The sequence below is a fragment of the Mesoplodon densirostris genome, chromosome 8 (genome assembly GCF_025265405.1).
Source record: "Mesoplodon densirostris isolate mMesDen1 chromosome 8, mMesDen1 primary haplotype, whole genome shotgun sequence".
Classification (NCBI taxonomy): Eukaryota; Metazoa; Chordata; class Mammalia; order Artiodactyla; family Ziphiidae; genus Mesoplodon; species Mesoplodon densirostris.
This window is the reverse complement of record NC_082668.1, coordinates 78,911,763-78,928,795: the sequence shown is the minus strand read 5'-3', so window position 1 is coordinate 78,928,795 and position 17,033 is coordinate 78,911,763. Positions and strand designations below refer to the sequence as shown.

At 34.2% G+C, this 17,033-nt stretch overlaps 1 protein-coding gene across 18 annotated transcripts in view; it reads left to right on the top strand.

The window, feature by feature from the left end:
- The window catches only part of BAZ2B (bromodomain adjacent to zinc finger domain 2B), a 375,982-nt gene that overhangs the window by 294,070 nt on the left and 64,879 nt on the right, over window positions 1–17,033 (top strand). For all 18 annotated transcript variants that reach the window (XM_060105770.1, XM_060105769.1, XM_060105771.1 and 15 more), the window contains 5 exons: window positions 1,322–1,532; window positions 6,211–6,303; window positions 6,419–6,480; window positions 10,544–10,609; window positions 12,298–12,363. In XM_060105770.1, the coding sequence (XP_059961753.1) occupies window positions 1,322–1,532; window positions 6,211–6,303; window positions 6,419–6,480; window positions 10,544–10,609; window positions 12,298–12,363 (498 nt within the window). The remainder of the gene's footprint in view (window positions 1–1,321; window positions 1,533–6,210; window positions 6,304–6,418; window positions 6,481–10,543; window positions 10,610–12,297; window positions 12,364–17,033) is intronic.

Below are 17,033 nucleotides of genomic sequence, written 5' to 3'. Positions count from 1 at the left end.
AGAGAAAAGCAGCTCATCACAAACAATAATATATTTGTTTTGAATGACATATGAAGGATAATGAAAACCAGACGCTGATGGTATCTATACACTGAACAGGAATATTCCCATAATACACTAGCATTATGCTGATGAATGTGTTTCCATCAGGAGACTTATAATGGGAAATCTCAATTATACACCATATATTCATCATTGGCTGTAGAAATTATCATGTGGCCAATATTATTTTACATATACCCCCATCCACTTCTCCTCTTCCATAATTTGTTGAAGCAAATAATATACATGTTATTTCCTCTATAAGTGTTTCCGTTCATATCTCTAAAAGATAAGGACTCTTGTTGTCTACAAGAGTACCATGGTACCATTATCACACTTTAAAGTAATAATTCCTTGATATCATCAAATAATAGTCATTGTTCAAATTTTCAATTTCCCTTAACTGTCAAAAGTTTCTGAACAGTTCGTCTATTTGAATCATTATCTAGGTAAGCTCCACACTTTGGGATTGTTTGGTACATCTTTTAAGGCTCCTTTAATCGTCCCACAGGTTTTTTTACCTCTTGAAATTTATTTATTGAAGAAACTGTTGAAGAAATGTGTAGTATTTCCTCGATTGGATTTTGCTGTGTAGTTAACCATACACTTCTCACCCAATTTTTCCTGTGAAGTTATAGTAATTAAGTCTAATCTAGATCTGATTTCCTTTTGTAGAGGACAAGACTAATTTATAGGTGATCGAGTGAACCTCCATCAGGAGGCTAATATCTGTCTGGTTGTCTCTCTTTTTGGTGATTGGCAACCATTCAAGTTCAGTGCTTAGACTCATTAATTCCTCAGGTATTGCAAGATGCTGATATTCTAACTCTTACATTCCTTCTTGATTTATTAGCTCTAATATTTCTATAAAGAGAACTTTCATCTATTATTTGGATAGTTTAATGTTTAGTTTAACTGTTAACCCATGAGAACAATCCACAGAGGTGTCATCACACAACTAATTTTCAAATATCTGCCAACTTTATGGTCATTGTAGTTCAGAAATGGTTATTTAAAAATATATATCTATTTATATGTTTATAGATACAGATATAAATCTCTTTGTGTTTAAAGTTGAATTCATTAAGAATATCAAAAAGATGCCAAGTCCATGAATAATTTTAAATATAAACTTAATTAAAAAAATAAAATTCCTAAAGTTTATACCAGCTTTATAAATTTCAAAATATCTGTGAATTTGCCTAGAATTTTCTGACATACTGATCACTTGTGTTTATTTCGTTTGTAATCTTTATTTCTATAAAATGTTAATTAAAAGGGAATGCAGTGGTGTCTTTTGAAAGAAGAGGATGTCATTCCCCGTATCAGGGCAATGGAGTGTCGTAGAGGAAGACCACCAAATCCAGATAGACAGCGAGCAAGAGAGGAATCCAGGATGAGACGTCGAAAGGGTCGACCTCCAAATGTTGGCAGTGCTGAATTTCTAGATAACACAGATGCCAAGTTACTAAGAAAACTGCAAGCTCAAGGTAAGAAACAGAACGTATCTGACACTGTAATAGTCATATTAAAAAGTGTAAATATTTCTTATATTTTTGACTGATAAAAGATTAACACTGCTCTCAATTTCTAAAAAGTAGATATTTGTGTTAGAATAAAAATGAGAAAATAAGGAGTCCCACTGGTAACTGGAGTTCTTTGATTAGGTAAGCTCCTTTCAAGAGCCATATTCATAAACACAACAGACCCTGTGTGTTGAGAACTACAAAGATGGGTGATAAGCTTTTAAGGCTTGCACTGGAAGGGCATCTACCAGCACTTGGCACATGCCTTAAGGTTGTGCCAACCTTCTGGAAATTCTCATTTTAACAGCTCCCAATTCCTTGAGGTGGTACAAGGGGGGATAACTCCAAAATATGTGGATCTGTGGAGTAAATTTTCAGTCAGAGAACTCCAATTACTGGTAAGTAACCCCAGCCTTTGGGTTCTTCTGTAGTATGCACATATTACAGATATTTTCAAAATGCCCAAGTAATAGATTTAATTCACAAATATTTATTTTAAGACCGTCAGAAAGTACCACTGTCAAGCACAAAGTGCTCATAATAACCTCAAATTTATTTATGACTCAAAAGTGTACATAGGGCTTCCCTGGTGGCACAGTGGTTGAGAGTCCATCTGCCGATGCAGGGGACACGGGTTCGTGCCCCGGTCCGGGAAGATCCCACATGCCGCGGAGCGGCTGGGCCCGTGAGCCATGGCCGCTGAGCCTGTGCGTCCAGAGCCTGTGCTCCGCAACGGGAGGGGCCCCAACAGTAAGAGGCCCGCGTACCGCAAAAAAGAAAAAAAAAAGAAAGCTTGAAATTAACTGATGTCCAAAGTCTGGGCTCATCATGCATGTTTTGCATATCTCATACAAATAGCATTAATACTTAGTATCCAAAATGGCAACTTTATATTTGCAAAAGTAACTAAATTTTTACAAAATAGAAGTTGATTATTCAACTTTTACTCAATGTTTTTTCTCCCTCTAGATTTCAAATTGGTTTGTATTCCGTTACATACTTTTCCCTTGTTGTATTATGTTGCATTTTGCAAATTATTTTACATTTGACCTTACTGTGTGTATATATGTTCTTTCTCGCATGTATATAAATGTTAAATATTTAACATTAGATAAATAATAATTATTAATGTGTACAAGCAAATGTGGTATAATATGCATTTGTTTCTTGGGAAGAAAAGAAAATAGCAATGAATCACTATCACCCCTTTTATTTCTAAAAGGCTTCTACATTAACAGTTTGAGGGGGTTATTCAAGGGGATTCTATAAGTTTCTGTTATATATTATCATCATACAAGGACTCAACTAGGCTGAACAACTGGACTTAATTTGAAGAAAGATTCAGAACAGTAAAATAAATGCAAACTTTGAATGTACTTTCAAGCATTGTGAAATGAGAGGTCTCTAATTTCTCAGGGAATACAAATAAGAATCTGACAAAGTTTGAATATGAAAAAATCTTTTAACCTATCTAAATAAACCTGCTTCTTAATTGGCCAATACCATTCATATCTCAGATTTTCTGAGATACTGAGTAACACTTGTCCATTTCATACATTGTAGAATCTGAGATGCCCTAGTCTATGCGATGCCCCAGTATTTTAAGATGTTCCACTAAGGAAGAAAAGTGCTGCCAATTTTTACACACACTCTGATTTTAGATGTGTAAAAATGCATCTTAGAATCAAAGAAGTGTGGTATATTTAAAATATCCCTAATTCTAAGTGAAAATAAACTTTATTTCAAAATAAATTTTTTACCTTTGAAATTTAAAGAGACAAATTCTTCAACCATGAAAGATAGTTTTCAAATTAATATTTCAAATGCTCATTACAATAATAATATATTCAGGGCTTCCCTGGTGGCGCAGTGGTTGAGAATCTGCCTGCTAATGCAGGGGACACGGGTTCGAGCCCTGGTCTGGGAAGATCCCACATGCCGCGGGGCAACTGGGCCCGTGAGCCACAACTACTGAGCCTGCGCGTCTGGAGCCTGTGCTCCGCAACAAGAGAGGTCGCAATAGTGAGAGGCCCGCACACCGCGATGAAGAGTGGCCCCCACTTGCCACAACTAGAGAAAGCCCTCGCACAGAAACTAAGACCCAACACAGCAAAAATAAATAAATTAATTAATAAACTCCTACCCCCAACATCTTAAAAAATAATAATAATAATATATTCAGCAACCATAAACCAAATAAATGAGAAGATATTGGGAGCAGTTTATTCCTCAGAGCCTGAGTGAATTTCCTTGGTCTCTAACTCATTCTCCTTCCTCCATAGTGTCTCTAATTTCTTTTAACATTTTTTCATGTTTTCTCCAACTGTTTGTAACGTGAAAGTTAAGCTATATAAATTTTAAGTGATTAATCCAAATTGTATCTTCCTTGCTAAAGTGAAAAGATATGAGTTGAGCTTTTTAATGTTTTTCTTTTCCAGGAGTTTAAACATGAAAACTACTGTGAACTTACTTGTGTGGAGTTTGAAATTGACTGATACATTCATATACAAAAATACGCCAATATATGTGATAAAAATTTCTTTATTATAAGCCAAACTTCTATTAGAAAGCATCAGTTTAGCTTGGAACAAAGCATCATACTTATGCCACCTTTTCTAGGAAATTTTTTTTTAACCACTTAGCAACCCTTTACATTTTAAGGCAGATTTAGGTCTTTATATCAGAGTTCAGTGAAAGCCTTCAATTCTTATATGTTAAAAAATAATGTTTACCTGGATCTATCATAGATGAGAACAGTGTCCTGCAGGTGTATTATTATCAGAGCTTGCTAACTCTGCAGGCCAGTTGATACATTCTTATTTCGCAGAGTATTTCATGAACAGGAGAATCCTTTTTATGCGGCTCAGAAATGTTTGATGATGCTTAAAACTTCTTAATACTGAAAATTATTGCAAGATTGGAGGTATACTTTAGTATCAGCTTCTATTTCATCTTTTATTAACACTTCAAGTTTCCTAGATAAAATCAAACCTTCTTATATCCCCTCCCCTTTTTTTAAGTCTTCATGATAGGAAATCAACCGTAGTAATCAACTGCACCTCAGCTGTTACAAGGACATAGGGTTAAGTTTCTTTCTAAAATCTCTAGGCATTTAAATTTCTCTAAGGGATTTAGAAGTAGTAACATATAGACTGTGAAGTCAGAAAGTTCTGGGTGTGTATCTTAGCTCTGCTCTTTAACTTCTGGGAGCCTTAGTTTGTTTCATTTGTAAGCTGGGCATAATGTTGCCTATCTCATAAGGTTGTTAGAAAATTAAACAAGATCATGTAAGTTTAATACAACAGTTCAATAAATGGTGGAAGTTATGAGTAGAGCTCAAGTGATTCAGGTAATCATGTGATTACCTGACTCACATGATTACCTAATCAATCACTTGATTAGGTAATCAAGTGATTACCTAATCATATTATTAGTGAATATAAGTTTATTAAAATTCTTCACCTGCTACAAAGTTGAAAACAATGTCTAATGTAAAGTGGTATTTTCTAAAATGATTTTATGAATGATATTATGATACACCACTTTTATAGTTAGAAGTATTTTGATCAAGTTTGCCAGCAGAAGAAAGTGTGACATTACATGCTTTTCTTTATCAGCTACCTATTGCCACATTAAGGCCAACCACAAAACCTCAGTGGTGTACAACTCTAAGCACTAACTATTTGTGCGGATGGAATGAGCTGGTGGCAAGTTAGGCAGTTAGGCATCTCTGCTGATCTTGGCTGGGCTTTTTCACATTAGTGGAGTCAACTGACTCCATGTGTCCCAACCTCCGGCAGCCTAGCCCGAACGTGTCCTCATAGTAAAGGGCAAGGCACAAGAGTAAAAAGAGTAGAAAGAGTACAGGTATACTTTCAGACTTCTACTTGCATCACACTGTTTACATCCCATTGGCCAAAGAAGATCACATGGCTGAACTCAAAATCAAGGAACAAGAAGATATATTCCACACATATCTTGATGAGAGGGGACCGCAAAGTCACATTACAAATGGCATGGATAGTCAAGGAATGAAGACTTGGGACCATTAATTATGTCAGTCTATCCCAGTTTCATACATTTGTCCTTAAAAAGTATGAGAACTAGGTTGTCCTTAAAACTCATTGACATTCTGTACTCTTTATTTAGGAGATTTAGTCACTTTCCTTCATAAATGAAAATATCAGTGGATTCAAAAATTTTACCATTTATATAGCAGACTGAAATGCTAAGTTTAGGGGCTTTGTTCTATTTTGGGTTCTCTTTCTTTTTTATATATATTTTGTTATTTTTAAGACTGAAGCTGAATCACTTTTTTTTACATATTAGCAGGTACTTTCATACTAAGTGAGGATTACATGAAATGTGAAAAAAAATGTACTTATATTAGCCTTTGTGATGAGGATTAAGAGAGGCATCATTTTTCTTATGTATATGGGATCACATTCGATGAAATAGTTTGGCAATTTCTAGGGGAAATGAACATGACATTTTCTGAGGTTCTCCTACTTGGTATCTAATGTTTGGCAATTTTCTTAAAAATTATGTCCTTCATGATGATATCAGTTTCACAGGTATTGTTTTTAGGTTAGCAGTTATGTAAAGTTGTTAATAACATTCCTTGAAATTTTGTATTTTTCAGAAATAGCCAGGCAAGCAGCACAAATAAAGCTTTTGAGAAAACTGCAAAAGCAGGAACAGGCTCGGGTTGCCAAAGAAGCTAAAAAACAGCGAGGTGGGTGATTTAAATGGTAGCATAAACTTGAAGAGTGAGTATTGGGTAATTCATAAGAGGCATCTCTTCTTTGTTCCTTTTCTGATGATATCTGTGCCTTGATTTTTCATCATAGCAATAATGGCTGCTGAGGAGAAGCGAAAGCAAAAAGAACAGATAAAGATTATGAAACAACAGGTATGTTTATTCATTGGAACTGATTTTTAAAACACAGGCATTGTTTTGGGGATCTATCTGTATCTTTCTATGTGTACATTATTTTCATTTTGATTTCTGAAATAACTGTATTTCACATTAGTTATGTATCTTATTTAGAAAGTTGTCCTCTTTCATTAGTTAAAATTCACCTCATTTTAAAACGAAGTCTTCTACTTCCAAGTTTTTCTAAGAGTTGATTACCAAACAGTAAATTGTATAAGTACTTTTAATATCCTGATAGACTTTGAATATAAGTTGACATCATGAATAACTTTCAAACTTTTTAAATTAATATATCAGTAAATGAAGGATATTCCTTAAATATTCAAATTTTAATAAGAAAAGCTGTTGTCCTAAAACATGTAAAATACTAGTAAAAAATTAAATTCAAGTTATATAGAATAAGGTTTGCCTCCATTGCTTGTGATTGCTTTCAGAGTTACTAAAAAATTACTGCAGTCGTCTCTCAGTATCCACAAGGGATCGGTTCCAGGACCCCCATGGATACCAAAATCCACACACACAAGTCCCTTATGTAAAATGGTGTAGTATTTGCATATAACCTATGCACATCTTCCTGTATACTTTAAATCATCTCTTGATTATTTGTAATACCTAATACAATGTGAAGGCTATGTAAATAGTTGCCAGCATGGGGCAAATTCAAGTTTTGCTTTTAGGAACTTCCTGAAAATTTATTTTTCTAATTTATCTTTAATCCATGGTTGGTAGAGTCCATGGATGCAGAACCTGCAGATAAGGAGAGCCAACTACAGTGCAAAAAATGAAAAAAGCATCATTTCAGCAGCATTCTGTTGTATATCTACAATACCTCTCCTGTGTGTAGTTTTCAAAATTAACTATAGGTAAATAAAGTAATTTTAAAATTCTTACAGGTAAAGTATTACATGACAAGATATTCAACTTTATTGAAGATGGGAATGTATAAACTACTCTCCCATCTCCATATATTCACTGTAATCATTAAAGCAGAAAGGAAATGGGGATAACTAATATTCTTTAAAAATTTTTAAATGCCAAGTAGTTATTTCTGAGTATGAAATGAAGCCAATTGTGTTATTATATAAATAGCTGCTAAATAAATGGCTTGGATTGGATTTGATGTGGCTGTCTCGAAGGTTCTTTCCAGTATTGACTAAAGCAGTATGATTAGAAAGAGTTGATATGGAATTGGGATTCAGAATTTAGTTTACAGTCAGGCAGACTGTAAGAGTTGAATATGGGCTCTGCTACTTAAGAATTTTGTAACCTTAGATGAATTTCTTAACCTCTAAGTCTCTATTTCCTCCACTGTGAAAGAAAATAACTGCATTATCTGAAGATTAAGTGAGGTGATAAATGTAAAGTACCTGCAACAGTGCCTGGCACAAAACAAATGCTCACTTTTTAAAAGATGATATAAAACACCAAACTGCATGGTAAACTCTTTTACCGTAATTTAAAGTAGTCAGCTGTAAACTTGAATTCCTTTAGTTTGTTAATTCCAAATAGTTTGTTAATTGTCACTGCTAAAGACACTGTAAGGTTGACTTATAAATATCTAGTCTAATGAATGCCTTTATTAAAATATAAATATTTACTGTATATTACATATATGTAAAAATAAGTTTATGTTTCATTTTAAAGTGAAATACTATTGTTTCTAAATATTATACTTTTTTATAGCTTATCCTATTTCCTAGTGGCTAGAGATCCATCAAATCTTATCAGCACTTTAAATTCAGCTTTGTGACCCTAAAGTCTTGAAGTAGCTACAACCTAAATATACATGGTTTTTGCTGCTCATCAAAAAAGCAGCTGCATAGCACAGGGAGATCAGCTCGGTGCTTCGTGACCACCTAGAGGGGTGGGATAGGGAGGGTGGGAGGGAGATGCAAGAGGGAGGAGATATGGGGATATGTGTATATGTACAGATGATTCACTTTGTTATAAAGCAGAAACTAGCACACAATTGTAAAGCAATTATACTTCAATAAAGATGTTAAGAAAAAAAGCATTGGAGTCCCAAAGTTTCAGCGATGTTAATACAAATGAGCTGATCATAGAGTTTTATCAAGATATTTATCTGAGGCTAGTTTCAGAATACAATCTGCCTTATTCCTTATTGCCAACAAAGTGAATCAAAGTATAGCTTAGGTCTACTCACATAGTCAGTTACATAATGCCTATTTTAAAGTCAGCATTAGATCTAGAATAAAATAGTAGCATGTGCTTCTGGATTATTTTTTCCACCTAGTAGGCCAGTATCACCAGATAGTCCTCAAGACAATATTCTGGAAGCTTACAGAAGCATTATTATGAAGCAGAAGGAACAAAGGCATTGGAATGTGACCAAGGCTCTGTACTTACTATTTGATTTAAGGCAAAATATTTACTCTCTAGGAACTTTAGCTTTCTATTAGGTAAAAAGAAGATAATTTCAACTCTTTTCATGATCAATAAGATATTTTATGTAAAGTGCCCAGCTGAGGGGTTGGATACCCAATATTATAAAGTGAATCTGTATTATAATAACTTATAAATAATGTTTATGTCTGCTAATGCTAATGATACCACTACCATATATATGTGTGTGTATATATATGTATATGTATGTATATATTGAGATCAATAACATCAGTGTGCATAAAAAGAAATATTTAAAAACGTTAAAGTATAGCTTGCAAAGGTACAGCTAGCATCTGGAAATTGGAACAGGTATTATAACATTCAGCAGTATAAAATGTGTTCGCTCTGGAAATCCTACGACAAATGCAATTTGCTAGTAGGAAAATTGGGGTGTTTGCGAGCAAACTATGTATTATTATTGAGTACCAGTTTGGGACTTTCAACGGGGTTTCTGGACATGAAATTGTTAACATTGTGCTGATAACATATGAGATAAAGTTTTTAAATCAAAATGTAAAGTTTTATCAAACTTTAATCACTGAATTATAAAACAATAACTAGTACATTAAATTTAGTGTGAACACCAGTTATGTCATTGGAATCATTCTCTAGAATGTTCAATTGTAATTAAGCCTTTTAAAAATAATATTACAGATTATTTCTGAATTTGGCTTATTGTAGTAGTTAAAAGCAATGTAATATTATCATGTTATTCATCATGTGAAGTAAGAAATTATAGTATGGAAATTGTTAATGATAATCTATTACAGTTGTGTGGCACCACACACTTTTTTTATTATAAATTTATTTATTTATTTATTTATTTTGGCTGCGGTGGGTCTTCGTTGCTGTCGCGGGCTTTCTCTAGTTGCGGTGAGCGGGGGCTACTGTCCGTTGCGGTGCGCGGGCTTCTCATTGCGGTGGCTTCTCTCGTTGCGGAACACAGGCTCTAGGCACGCGGGCTTCAGTAGTTGTGGCTCGCGGACTCTAGAGCGCAGGCTCAGTAGCTGTGACATACGGGCTTAGTTGCTCCGCGGCATGTGGGATCTTCCCAGACTAGGGCTCGAACCCGGCTGGCCTGCATTGGCAGGCGGATTCTTAACCACTGCGCCACCAGGGAAGACCCTGCCACACACTTTTTAAAGCATTTTTTATTTATTCATGACATAGTGAGAGAGGGCAAACACCTTTCCCTATTTTATACAAGAGTAGTTATTCTTTGCTCAAGATCATCCAATGAATGACAGTAACTCAGGACTAGCCTTAGGTTTTCTCACTCCTAATACACTATTTTTCTACTTTTCTGTCCTGTATTTATTTAAAACTAAGTATAATTGTAACTGCAGATACTTATAAAAATCCACAGGCTAAATGAGTTTAGTTTACCTAGTTTCTGTATACATATTTAGCATTTGTATTTTATAAATTGTTTTGAGAAATTTTATAAAGTCATATTAATTTGACATGAACATATATATGATGTTAAACTAAACAATTAAGTTTTACATCCACTATGGGCAACCTTTGGTAACTCTGTATTTATATCTTAACTTATTTGATTTGACTTAAATACTTTTCACCTAGATATTTAGTTTATTTTATTATCTTAAATTATTCTAATTTTTTTCTACAGGAAAAAATTAAGAGAATACAACAAATCAGAATGGAAAAAGAGCTTCGAGCCCAGCAAATTCTAGAGGTAGAATTCTTAAATGTGATATGATTAAAGTAATATAGTCATATATTTTAAAGTCTCCAAAAGTAAAAATCTTACCTACATATTCTGTCACTCATACAAATTAATATGTCCATCAGAAATTCTCTTTAAGCATAATGCATAGCGTAAGACCTTATCTGAACCTTACTTAGCAGACTCACCTAATCCTAAAAACCCAGGAAATAAGACAAAAGAGAAGAAGAAAACAGGAAAACTTCTGAACAGCCAGTATAGGTGTCATAAGGTTCATGTGCTGAAACTCGTGTTCTTTACTTTTAGAAAACTCATTAGGACTTATAGTCAGATATTTACTTTTAATTTAGAAATAAAACATTACAAGAGTGAAAGTAAATTTTAAACGTAGAAACAGTTTAATCAGCTTGTTTTTCTGGCTTCTAATATACCCTGCTTCCCCACAAGCTGTTGGAATAGGACTAGAGGACATATATTGGAATCAGTAAAATAATAGCCACAAGATAGCAAGGGAAAATACAGAAAAACTCCAACCAGCATGTATAGGAATTCAAAAGCCTACCAAGAGTCTGTAATCTTTTAGTTGAATAGCAAGCAATTTTCAACACCTTAACAGCTGAAAGGCATTACTCTGTGGAACTGTAGAGTATAATAACTGATGTTCAGAATAATTGCCCCAAGTCATCAAGAAAAAGCCAAATTATATTTAGTGTAGTGTGTCTAAGCAGTATATATCTCAAAATTATTTCCATCCAAAATAGTGAAAATAAACTTTTAATGTTCAAAATTGCTATAACCTCCCAGCTATTCAGGAAACTCTTGGTATAAACGATTTATTCCCTGAGGGTGTCAAATAGCTGAAGTGTTCTATGTTACATGATTATTCCTTCTAGAAATATACACGTTTCCTTATCCATTTCAAATTAATTTAAAAAATCCAAATCAAAAGTACTCCTATCTTCAAGTAAATTGACAATAGCTACTGGATAGTTATCAAACTACTAGATAATTAATGACTTTAACATTATGACGCTCAGATTTGGTATCATGACCTTGATATTCAAATGTACTTCATGAAAGATTATGTTTCCATTCTATCTTTTTAAAAAACCTTGAATTTAGTCACAATATACAGCTAGGGAAACTCAGATTTAATGTGTTTCATTTATATCAGCTGAGTAATGGATTACTTTATCTCAAATTTCAAGTATTAAAAAAATCCAAATAAAGTGGACATGTTCATTTTTAAATGTGTTACTGATTTATATTTAAGTAACTTTTATTATCAGTTAAAATCTATCTCATCTTCTAAATTTTTTATGATCATGTTTTACTTCTAAAAATCAGGAAAAAAAGGAAAAATTACATAAAATAATGTTTTCTGTGATTAAGTTTTAATGTAAAATAATAAACACTCAATTATTTCAGACTTTTAATAGAGTTTGAAGAAGTCAAGAAAAGCTGGCATACTCTTATGAATTTAAGAATTTTTTATATCTTAATGCTAATCTATACATTAGAAATGAAATTAGTATGTTAAATACAATATTAACTGTGGGAAAATCTGTAATTGTTTACATATATGTTCCATGTTGTTTTGCACCTGTGAGGCATGTAGCTCCATTTTCCAGTCATAGATTACTTTCAAGTTGCAGTGATGCTGTTGCATGACTTTGAGACCTGTTTTGCATGCACAGGCAAAAAAGAAAAAGAAGGAAGAAGCAGCAAATGCCAAATTATTGGAGGCCGAGAAACGAATAAAGGTTAGTTTAGATGAGAATCAGTTTTCATTTTTCAAAAATAAAAACTGTATGATATTATACCAGTATCAATTATATTTAAAAAAATCCCTCCTCAAAATGACTATCTAAAAAAATGTTTAGCACAGATAAAACATGTGTATAGTGTGTGTGTTTATTGTATGTATATTGTATGTATTTTTTGTATTTCATTATACAAGTTCTATGTGATACTTTGAGCTCTTTAAATAGCAGACCAAATCAGAAATGCAAACTATTGCATAATACCTGTATATAATTTTGATGGATAAGATCTCCCCAGAGCTCTTTTGTATCATTTATGTTTAAGTTTCAAATTGTGTTCCAAATCCGATTCTCTCCTTAGATTATAACGTTCTCTTTGTTAATGTCTAATAACTGTTTTTTTTTTTTTTTTTTAATTATTTTTTTTATTTTACAAATTTAATCAGTTATACATATACATATGTTCCCATATCCCCTCCCTTTTGCATCTCCCTCCCACCCTCCCTATCCCACCCCTCCAGGCGGTCACAAAGAACCGAGCTGATCTCCCTGTGCTATGCGGCTGCTTCCCACTAGCTATCTACCTTACATTTGGTAGTGTATATATGTCCATGCCGCTCTTTCACTTTGTCACAGCTTACCCTTCCCCCTCCCCATATCCTCAAGTCCATGCTCTAGTAGGTCTGTGTCTTTATTCCTGTCTTACCCCTATGTTCTTGATGACATTTTTTTCTTAAATTCCATATATATGTGTCAGCATACAGTATTTGTCTTTCTCTTTCTGACTTACTTCACTCTGTATGACAGACTCTAGGTCCATCCACCTCATTACAAATAGCTCAATTTCATTTCTTTTTATGGCTGAGTAATATTCCATTGTATATATGTGCCACATCTTCTTTATCCATTCATCCGATGATGGACACTTAGGTTGTTTCCATCTCCGGGCTATTGTAAATAGGGCTGCTATGAACATTTTGGTACATGTCTCTTTTTGAATTATGGTTTTCTCAGGGTATATGCCCAGTAGTGGGATTGCTGGGTCATATGGTAGTTCTATTTGTAGTTTTTTAAGGAACCTCCATACTGTTCTCCATAGTGGCTGTACCAATTCACATTCCCACCAGCAGTGCAAGAGTGTTCCCTTTTTTCCACACCCTCTCCAGCATTTATTGTTTCTAGATTTTTTGATGATGGCCATTCTGACTGGTGTGAGATGATATCTCATTGTAGTTTTGATTTGCATTTCTCTAATGAGTAAAGATGTTGAGCATCCTTTCATGTGTTTGTTGGCTGTCTGTATATCTTCTGTGGAGAAATGTCTATTTAGGTCTTCTGCCCATTTTTGGATTGGGTTGTTTGTTTTTTTGCTATTGAGCTGCATGAGCTGCTTATAAATTTTGGAGATTAATCCTTTGTCAGTTGCTTCATTTGCAAATATTTTCTCCCATTCTGAGGGTTGTCTTTTGGTCTTGTTTATGGTTTCCTTTGCTGTGCAAAAGCTTTGAAGTTTCATTAGGTCCCATGTGTTTATTTTTGTCTTTATTTCCATTTCTCTAGGAGGTGGGTCAAAAAGGATCTTGCTGTGATTTATGTCATAGAGTGTTCTGCCTATGTTTTCCTCTAGGAGTTTGATAGTGTCTGGCCTTACATTTAGGTCTTTAATCCATTTTGAGCTTATTTTTGTGTATGGTGTTAGGGAGTGATCTAATCTCATACTTTTACATGTCCCTGTCCAGTTTTCCCAGCACCACTTATTGAAGAGACTGTCCTTTCTCCACTGTACATTCCTGCCTCCTTTATCAAAGATAAGGTGACCATATGTCCGTGGGTTTATCTCTGGGCTTTCTATCCTGTTCCATTGATCTATCTTTCTGTTTTTGTGCCAGTACCATATTGTCTTGATTACTGTAGCTTTGTAGTATAGTCTGAAGTCAGGGAGCCTGATTCCTCCAGCTCCATTTTTTGTTCTCAAGATTGCTTTGGCTATTCGGCGTCTTTTGTGTTTCCATACAAATTGTGAAATTTTTTGTTCTAGTTCTGTGAAAAATGCCATTGGTAGTTTGATAGGGATTGCATTGAATCTGTAGATTGCTTTGGGTAGTAGAGTCATTTTCACAATGTTGATTCTTCCAATCCAAGAACATGGTACATCTCTCCATCTATTTGTATCATCTTTAATTTCTTTCATCAGTGTCTTATAATTTTCTGCATACAGGTCTTTTGTCTCCTTAGGTAGGTTTATTCCTAGATATTTTATTCTTTTTGTTGCAATGGTAAATGGGAGTGTTTCCTTGATTTCACTTTCAGATTTTTCATCATTAGTATATAGGAATGCCAGGGATTTCTGTGCATTAATTTTGTATCCTGCAACTTTACCAAATTCATTGATTAGCTCTAGTAGTTTTCTGGTAGCATCTTTAGGATTCTCTATGTATAGTATCATGTCATCTGCAAACAGTGACAGCTTTACTTCTTCTTTTCCCATTTGGATTCCTTTTATTTCCTTTTCTTCTCTGATTGCTGTGGCTAAAACTTCCAAAACTATGTTGAATAAGAGTGGTGAGAGTGGGCAACCTTGTCTTGTTCCTGATCTTAGTGGAAATGGTTTCAGTTTTTCACCATTGAGGACGATGCTGGCTGTGGGTTTGTCATATATGGCCTTTATTATGTTGAGGAAAGTTCCCTCTATGCCTACTTTCTGCAGGGTTTTTATCATAAATGGGTGTTGAATTTTGTCAAAAGCTTTCTCTGCATCTATTGAGATGATCATATGGTTTTTCTCCTTCAACTTGTTAATATGGTGTATCACATTGATTGATTTGCGTATATTGAAGAATCCTTGCATTCCTGGAATAAACCCCACTTGATCATGGTGTATGATCCTTTTAATGTGCTGTTGGATTCTGTTTGCTAGTATTTTGTTGAGGATTTTTGCATCTATGTTCATCAGTGATATTGGCCTGTAGTTTTCTTTCTTTGTGACATCCTTGTCTGGTTTTGGTATCAAGGTGATGGTGGCCTCGTAGAATGAGTTTGGGAGTGTTCCTCCCTCTGCTATATTTTGGAAGAGTTTCAGAAGGATAGGTGTTAGCTCTTCTCTAAATGCTTGATAGAATTCGCCTGTGAAGCCATCTGGTCCTGGGCTTTTGTTTGTTGGAAGATTTTTAATCACAGTTTCAATTTCAGTGCTTGTGATTGGTCTGTTCATATTTTCTATTTCTTCCTGATTCAGTCTTGGCAGGTTGTGCATTTCTAAGAATTTGTCCATTTCTTCCAGGTTGTCCATTTTATTGGCATAGAGTTGCTTATAGTAATCTCTCATGATCTTTTGTATTTCTGCAGTGTCAGTTGTTACTTCTCCTTTTTCATTTCTAATTCTATTGATTTGAGTCTTCTCCCTTTTTTTCTTGATGAGTCTGGCTAATGGTTTATCAATTTTGTTTATCTTCTCAAAGAACCAGCTTTTAGTTTTATTGATCTTTGCTATTGTTTCCTTCATTTCTTTTTCATTTATTTCTGATCTGATTTTTATGATTTCTTTCCTTCTGCTAACTTTGGGATGTTTTTGTTCTTCTTTCTCTAATTGCTTTAGGTGCAAGGTTAGGTTGTTTATTCGAGATATTTCCTGTTTCTTAAGGTGGGATTGTATTGCCATAAACTTCCCTCTTAGAACTGCTTTTGCTGCATCCCATAGGTTTTGGGTCGTCGTGTCTCCATTGTCATTTGTTTCTAGGTATTTTTTAATTTCCTCTTTGATTTCTTCAGTGATCACTTCGTTATTGAGTAGTGTATTGTTTAGCCTCCATGTGTTTGTATGTTTTACAGCTCTTTTCCTGTAATTGATATCTAGTCTCATAGCATTGTGGTCGGAAAAGATACTTGATACAATTTCAATTTTCTTAAATTTACCAAGGCTAATAACTGTTTTAACTATTAAAAAGTGAAAAGCCTACAGAAACAAAAACCTAACTTTATCAGCTATAATTTACCAATAATAAAATTAGCCATTGTTATATATTGTAACTTGATGTGTTGTTTGGGGATGTTTTGGTTTTGATTTTCTGGAGTGAAACATAAGAGAGTTGGACCCTCACTCCCCCTCCAGCCTCCACCCCGACACACATTACACCCCTACCTTCCATTTTTTCTGATAGTTATTTACTGAAATTGGGCAGCCATGTGGTCCTACTAGTTCAAGAAGCAGCCACTACAGCTATATCTTATAAAACCAGGGAACTGTTTGTTGCCTGTTTCTACATAGACTCTCTTACTTTGTTCTTTGAATTTCTACTCCTTTTCAAAATGGCTGCCCTTAATATTAATTAATCTGTATTTTACCTTTATAAAAAGATTAAAATTGGTGACATTCCCAGAACTGTTTGTATTAAGCCCTACCCCTTTGGGATGGTGCCCTCAATCATAGGTGGGCATAAAAATCTCAAGCTGATTCCTTTTCTTTTGTCATTTTCATTCCTACACAGTGATAGAAATGATATAGATGCTGTTAATCCCTGTATTTAGGGATTTATATTCAGAATGGAGAGAGTTTTAATTAGCTAGATTTGAGGGTTGCTTCATTATGTTTTCTTTTTTTCTTTTTTCTTTTCTTTTAGTGCCAGTTGTATCTGATATGCTCTGTCTATCTAGCTAGTCAATTCAATGAATGG